Consider the following 7,973-nt stretch of genomic DNA (forward strand, 5'->3'; position numbering starts at 1 on the left):
TGGTGCGTGTGCGAGTTACATGTAAATTAAAATGATGTCAGTAAAATGAACCAACGCGATCAAGGGATCGCACACGATACACGGCCCATCACGTACCGTGTGTGATGAGTAGTCATAGGGCATTTTTACAATTTTGTAATTTTAAAAGTGATGGTTTCCAGCCTACAATCTAGAAGCCGTAATCTAGATGTTTTCTCATGAAGAAGAAGCAAACTTGAACACGATGACGGCTAGCAACTCTGTTCTCCGTTCACACCATTCCAAGGAAGTAGCAAAATTGAACTCAATTACGGCTAGCCACCATATTGCGTTCACACTGATCTGCGTTCACACCTTCCACCTCCTCAATGTTTTTCTATAAATAGGGGTGTAAGCCTCATTTGTAATGCATTCACAAAAAGTGTAATCACAATCTAGTTAGTGTGTGTGAGATATGTGTAATCCTAACCAAGAGTGAATACATCTCTAGATAGTGGGGAAATTGTTCAAAATACACTTTTTTTAAGGCTTCAAACAAAATACACTTTTTTTAAAAAAATTGTCTTTTTACACCATTCGGTAGACGAGATTTCTGTCTACCACATTTATCTGTCGTCTACTATTATTTTTACAAAGTAGTAGACAGCTTTTTCGTCGACTACTCAATAAAGGTGGTCTACTATATAGTAGACGAAGTTATAAGGTAGTAGACGTAACCCTGCCTTATAACTTAGTCTACTACGTAGTAGACCAGGTTTACGTCTACTGCCTTATAACTTCGTCTACTACGTAGTAGACCACATTTATTAAGTAGTCGACGAAAAAACTGTCGACTACCTTGTAAAAATAATAGTAGACGACAGATAAAGGTGGTAGACAGAAATCCCGTCTACCGAATGGTGTAAAAAGGCAATTTTTAAAAAAAAATGTATATTGTTTGAAGCCTTAAAAAAGTGTATTTTCATCAATTTCCCCTACATCGTGGTGAGAATTACTAGTGTGTTAGTTTGAGAGTTTTTATTATTTGAGTTTTGTAATACTCTGTAATCTATTCTTGTAAGTAATAGAGTTATTTTCTCTCAAATTTTTCTCTATCAACGTCCAGCGATCCTCTCATATTCACAACAAAAAGTGTATTGTTAGACACTTTTAAATCTCGGGGGCATTTTGACCTTTTCCCTTTACAAATAGGGATGGCACCCGCGGGTCTGGGCGCGGATCCACTACATCCATCACCCGCACCCGCGGATTTCTTGAAGATCCATTAGCCCGCGGATCTTGGTTAACGGATTTATTTTTAGATCCATGCCCGTACCCACGAATATTCGCGGGTCGCGGGTTTACCCGCGGATCTTATTATGAAGTATATGTAAATTAAAGTATTTAAAAATCAAAAATAAATATCATTACATAATTTAAAGTGACATGAAAAACATCACTCAATCATCTACCCATGTTTATGATATAATAAAATGAGAACCATATATTAATTATAATTTTTTTGCTAATATATGCAAAGCTACAAAGTTTAAAATTAACAATCAATAATTAGTTGTTAAACCTAATCATATAGTAGGTTGACGAATTACTTAAGTGATATGTAAAAATTAAATTTATTAAGGTTTAATAAACGAAACAAACAGTAATATGCTTTGATTATATAATACATGTAATGTGTAGTTGTGAGATGCTCTGGTTAATAAAAAGTTCGATACCAAAATGATATGAATAATGTAGAAACTTATACGAAGTAAATTATTACCTATTGGCCATTTATTCAAGTGGGAGATTTCCACCCATTTAGAACGGATATACCCGTGATTATTCAAACGGGTATTGCGGATTTTCGGATCGGATTTTACCCGCAACGGATCTATTACATCCATCACCCACCCGCGACCCGTCAGCGGGTATAAAATTACATCCATCGCCCACCCGCGGCTAAAAATTTTTGATTTTATTCGCCCATCACGGGCGCGGGTATCCGTGATTCTCGGATTTTTTTAGATCCATTGCCATCCTACAAATTAAGGGCAACTTATTTTAGGTTTAAGAGACCCAATTTTATCAGTACAATGCCTAAGGGCCTATTAAGAGTGGTAAAATAAGAACGAGGCCCATTACTAATTTCTTAATTTGCATTTGGGCTTCTAATAGTTTTGTCAGATCCTTTGCTGAATTCCAATTCCGATTCCGATTGAAACATGGCGGAGATGACGGTCGGTGGCGAGACTCCTCCGAACAATACTATTTACATCAACAATCTTAACGAAAAAATTAAACTTGACGGTATCTATTATCTCTTCTGTATATCTTATATCTACGTGTATAATTAATTATATGCAGTATATGTATTGTGCCCTAATTGTTTTTCCTCTAATTTACTTTTATAAATAAAATAAGGGTGTTATTGTGATCGAATTAAGTTTGTTTGATTTTTTGTTTGCAGAGCTAAAGAAATCGCTGCAAGCAGTGTTTTCACAATTTGGGAAAATATTCGAGATACTTGCATTCAAAACCCTAAAACATAAGGGTCAAGCTTGGGTTGTTTTTGAGAATGCTTCATCTGCTACAAGTGCTATCAAACAGATGCAGGGTTTCCCTTTTTATGACAAACCTATGGTATGTATTATTTTTTTTTTTTAATTTTTTGCTGCTTTAATTCAATCAGAAATATGAATATATGAATTTGTGAATGTTAGTTCGGAACACACGTTGTATTTCTTTTGGGCTAGATTAGTTGTAATGAAAGCTTTATAATTTGCTTGCTATAACTATTAATGATATGATATTAGGGAATTAAAACCTTGAATACGTGTTGTTTGATATATTGAGATGTTGATTATGAGCAAATTGGAAAAGGTTATGTAGTAGAAATACATAAGTCCAAGAAAAAACAAACTTTCTTGAAAACGATGATCTTTGTGTAAATTAATGGCATTTACGAGACGTTAGAATGATTATAAGCAAGGATACTTTGACAAAGTAAATCCGACTTTTCTCACCGGTTTTGACTCGTTGACCGGCAACTTTTGACTGATTTGGCTTAGTCGGGTCAGACTACTTCAAACTCCTGACTAGTTGGGAATTAGTTGGCCGACTCTTACAACCATGTCTGCGTAATGGAGTGCTTATATAGCGCCAAACAAAATATATATTTTCGTAACTCATCTATCAATGGTTTTTAGTGTACTGAAATCAATAAGTAATCACTAGCTGATGTCGTCAGCTTATGTTAACAAATGATGGTCCCTGAATCGTTACATGCTATGCTCAGTCATGATTAATAATTGTCTTTAACCTATTTTAAAATTATCTTATCTGATGATTACAGAGGATACAATATGCTAAAACGAAGTCAGATGTTATAGCGAAAGCAGACGGCACTTTTGTACCACGTGAAAGAAGAAAGAGGCATGATGACAAAGGTAATGTATATTTATTGGTATTTTTCTTCTGTCTTATGGTAGTAAGTTTTATTTGATTTGACCTCACCCCTATAACTAGTTGGGCTAGTTTTTATGTGATATGTTGACACTGTTATAGAGCACCGTTGTCTTTGATTTGGTTTCGTCTCGGGCACAAGGGGGAATCCATTGTTCATTTTAGAGAATTGCTGGCTCTGTCTCGGCCTTTCTGCCTACCCACTTCTTTAAGCTCCCCACCTTAAATGGGCTGGGCTCTACTTCGCAAATGAAATTCAAGCACCGTTGTCATAGATCACGTACAACATAAAATGCATAAAGAATGAACTGATATTTCCATTGGAAGCACTTATAATAACTTGTGACATTTTCTGTTATACTAGTATAAAATACTCTGTAAACTTTATATGTTGAGTGTTAGCAAGATATTATTAAGATTAAAGCGGTTATTGGTGAGTTAGCTGTCAGGCTGGGGACAGTAGCAATGATGTTTAATTAGAGTTTTTAACCAAGGGTGTATGGAAATAAAAGTGATAATGGTGTGTTTATTTTGTGGGAATGGGTACTAAAATTGCATCAAACCCAGAAAGGTAACCGAGTGCTCGGTTTGGATTTTCAGTTCCATTCTGTTACTTTGATAAAAAGGGAGTATGTATTAACCTATGGGTAAAATGGTCGATGTATATAAAATTAGCGTATATGGATAAAAGGTTTTGTGTGAGCATCACTTCCTGAAAGAGATACATAGGATGGTTTATTCTCGACATTGCATATTATATAAATGCACAAAATGCATCCAAATATGCAATAGCTTAATGATAAGTATTATTATATGGTGGGCATTTGAGAAGAAGATATATCCAACTATGTTTGTCATTATATGAATGATAGTGAAGTCAATGTCCAGACAATAATTATAATTCTTTTCATATTAACTTTTGAATAATCCTATTATGTAAATGGAATTTCTACCGATAATGTAAACGGGTTGAAATTTCATATTAACTTGAATAACTTGAATAATCCTATTATGTAAATGGGTTGAAATTGGAACCTCTACCGATAATGAAACACATAAAAGCCGAATTCAAGATTAATGTAGTAAGTCTTTTTAACGTTTAATAGTCAGATCCTTTTGTATGTTTGTTAAATTCTTACCAGCTGTTATCATATATTTTAGGTAAGAAAAGGAAAGGCCAACATGATGCTACTAATCAAGCGGCTGTAGGTATAAATCCTGGATATGCTGGTGCATATGGTGCTACTCCTGCGGTAAGTATTTTTCATTTTATTTTTTAGAATTTTTGTAAATGTGTAAATACACCAAGTGATAATTTACTACTTTTACATTTGATGCAGTTGTCGCAAATACCGCACATGGGTGGTGTTAAATCTGGGATCCCTGAGGCACCGGCCCCACCAAACAACATATTGTTCATCCAAAATCTTCCGCATCAAACTTCATCAATGATGCTGCAAATGTTGTTTGGGCAGCACCAAGGCTTCAAGGAAGTAAGAATGGTGGAAGCAAAACCAGGCATTGCTTTTATAGAGTATGGCGATGAGATGCAGGCAACAGTGGCAATGCATAGCCTCCAAGGATTTAAGATTAATCCTGAAAGCCCTATGTTAATCACATATGCTAAGAAGTAGATTTTTTTGTGTTTTGTTTATTTGATTGCCGGTAAATCAGCGTGACATGTTCGATATCTCTCTAATTTAGATTGATTTTGTAGTAAAACATCTAGCTATAATATTACCTGATGTGTCTTCTATCTTATATGTACTTGAAACATTCCTAGATTATTTACAGCAGGGTTGTAGAACTCAGTAAAACTCGGTGAGTACTTGCCGAGTTCTCGGTTTCATATATTTCTGAGTACTCAGTTCAATTACTCGGTCAAAACTCAACTCAGGATTACTCGGTCAAACATTTCAGAACTCGAGATTACTCGAAAAATTGACAAAATCAGTCAAACTTGGTCAACATCCAAGTACTCCCCCAAGATTCCCCCAAGATGCCAGTACTCAATGAATCATTTAACGAAGATGACCCATAGTTTGAAATTATAAACTTCGGGTTAGAAATCAATTTTATATGGAAGTACAACTTATCCAAGAAATGCTTGCAACTCGACGAACGTGTTTGATCATTCAAGAAGTGTTAGCAAGCACAAACTATAAGGTAGATGAAAGTAGTAGTTCATAATGTTAAATAATTAATCATTAAAATGGATGCCAACAGCTATTATGTTATGAGATTAATGCATCTAAACTTTCTCCAACTCAAAATTATGTTTCTCTAATTGTTCTTTCAATTCCTTTCTCCATCCCTGAATCAATCTTTCCTGTTTCTTGATAAGATCTGTCTTCGTCTTCAGTTCTTCCTCCATCATTGCAATATCCTGCAACGTTACTACAAATTAAAACACCAGTGCTAAAAACTAGTCAACTTCTAATTGGGTTGTTTATCGTGCTTGAGCGTAAGAAAACAAAAGCTAAGGCTTGCGTTTAGTTGCACAAAACTCCTTCAGTTTTTTGGGAGAATTTTCTATGAAAAGTGAAAACTAAAGGTGCTCGAGGTTTTGTACACCGGAAAAGTTTTATAAGATAACAACAATCCCTGTTACAATTTTTATACTGCAACTACAAATACGAAAATCATGTTGGAAAATGGAAACTCCATATGTTGCATTTGAATGTGCTTTCAAGATTTTCATTACTTTTCTTAACATACAAAATGCATCTGTAACTAAAAGCAGTCTATTAAAGTGCAAATCCAAATTTATTACCTTGTGCAAGATTTCTTCTTTGGTTGGCTGATCCTCACGTTGTAACCCAATAAAGTAGAGTTGGAGTTTTTTGGCAGCATCCATAAAATCTCTAGCATGCCTCTCCACATCAACTACATGAAACAAAATTGCTCATGAGCTGAAATAAATGCAAAAATGTTTCAAATAAGAGTAATTTTATGAAGTACCTTTTCGGTGTGCATTTTAGTACAGTCTGTGATTATGTTTTTCGGTTGGTTAATGTTTAGGACACAAAACACATTCAAATACAACACGGGAAACTTTTAGCTATTTACCACAATCACATTCAACTCATTCCCATTCATTTTCAGCTAATTTTCTTGATCCCACCCATTTGAGCCCTGATCAATGAATTACAACCCTAACTGACCCATTTCCATAAAAATGAGTTGACATTGCCACCTATACGGTTTTTTTGGAAAGCATTGCCACCTCTACGTATTACCATATGCATTTAATTATAGTTTCAAATATATAAGGCTGTGATCATGAAGATCAAAGCTAGCTTTTCATTATTGAAAAATTAAATAAAGTCAACAAACAATTATGTTACACAAATGGTGTAATGGAACCTTAAATTCCAGAAAGTGTATCATAATGATGTAATATATACAAGAAACTAACATAATACTAGTAAATGATATAAATCAGCTGAAAAACAAAAGGCAATCGAGCTCACTTTGATGTGAAGGGTGCGGAGATCGATCAATTGCTTGAAGCTCTCTTGCAGGAAGACAAGGAAGTAACGCAGCTTCCATCGCATTCACATATCCAATCATATCATCTTTTGCAGGTATCGGAGGAGAATGCATTTGTGTATCAGGTTGATCACCCCGTTCAGCCATATCAATCAAATAATCCACCAAAGTAAATTAATTAGACCCAAAACAACACCAGCTGTTTACCCTAATTCAATTCCGTAAGCAAATTGATAATCCTCTTCTGAAATAGAAATCAATAAATCAACAAATAGGAATATATACATTTCCAAAGTTGATACATACAAAAGAAATTTGGGTAAATTTTGATAATGTATCAAGACAGTTAATATATTGAATATAATGGTGTCAATTTTAAACCTTATGAAATTCAATATCTACTAACATAAGATGCGGGTATAATTAGGGTTACAGAACACAAAGTCCCTCGATATAATAACAAACCCTAACTTTTCAGATGACACAATCAAAACTAATTACTCCAATTTTGAAGTTAATAAATATAAATTTGATGAACATTTTGAAATAAAACTTACCTACAGTATGTTATGAACGACGAATGAGCCCGGAAACTGTGATCTTATTATCACTCCTTAGATTTTACTGTAGTATGTTACACTTAAGAACACTGCAAGGAGCATCGTAAAGCGATTGAAATTTAGGGGGTTTTCTAAAAAGATTATTTAGGGATTTATTTAGGGATATTCTAAAGCACCTTTTTTTTTTATCCTCACACACCTATTTTAACCTTTTACTCTTTTAATAATACCCTATTTCTTTAAATTGGTGTGTGAGAATTAAAAAAATGTGTGTTAGAATCGTCCCCCATTTATTTAGGTTAATTAATAATTAATACTCCGTAATAGGTTTTACGAAAGGGGGATGATTCTCACACACACTTTTTTGATCCTCACACACCAATTGAGTATTATTAGAAGAGTAAAATGTTAAAATAGCCTATTTTAACCTTTTACTCTTTTAATAATACCCCATTTCTTTAAATTGGTGTGTGAGAATCAAAAAAATGTGTGTTAGAA

General features: G+C 34.3%; 2 protein-coding genes across 3 annotated transcripts; one reads left to right on the forward strand and one right to left on the reverse strand.

Moving 5' to 3' along the window:
• The first annotated feature begins 2,131 nt into the window (after positions 1 to 2,131).
• Positions 2,132 to 5,173, forward strand: LOC139853307 (U1 small nuclear ribonucleoprotein A-like). Its single transcript, XM_071842679.1, has 5 exons — positions 2,132 to 2,268; positions 2,429 to 2,601; positions 3,314 to 3,407; positions 4,585 to 4,676; positions 4,764 to 5,173. Exons 1-5 carry the CDS (start codon positions 2,184 to 2,186, stop codon positions 5,055 to 5,057), a joined length of 738 nt encoding a protein of 245 aa, XP_071698780.1. The 5' UTR covers positions 2,132 to 2,183; the 3' UTR covers positions 5,058 to 5,173.
• Positions 5,174 to 5,475: 302 nt separating this feature from the next.
• On the reverse strand, positions 5,476 to 7,614 carry LOC139855750 (mediator of RNA polymerase II transcription subunit 28). Of its 2 annotated transcripts, none has more exons than XM_071845000.1 (4): positions 7,477 to 7,597; positions 6,897 to 7,159; positions 6,197 to 6,309; positions 5,476 to 5,809 (listed from the first exon to the last, which is right to left on the reverse strand). In XM_071845000.1, exons 2-4 carry the CDS (start codon positions 7,060 to 7,062, stop codon positions 5,675 to 5,677), a joined length of 414 nt encoding a protein of 137 aa, XP_071701101.1. In that variant the 5' UTR covers positions 7,063 to 7,159; positions 7,477 to 7,597; the 3' UTR covers positions 5,476 to 5,674. The 2 variants fall into 2 exon arrangements, with proteins under 2 accessions (XP_071701101.1, XP_071701100.1); XM_071844999.1 differs by having other exon boundaries at positions 5,478 to 5,809; positions 7,473 to 7,614.
• Positions 7,615 to 7,973: the final 359 nt, after the last annotated feature.

Source organism: Rutidosis leptorrhynchoides, chromosome 6 (genome assembly GCF_046630445.1).
Source record: "Rutidosis leptorrhynchoides isolate AG116_Rl617_1_P2 chromosome 6, CSIRO_AGI_Rlap_v1, whole genome shotgun sequence".
Lineage (NCBI taxonomy): Eukaryota > Viridiplantae > Streptophyta > Magnoliopsida > Asterales > Asteraceae > Rutidosis > Rutidosis leptorrhynchoides.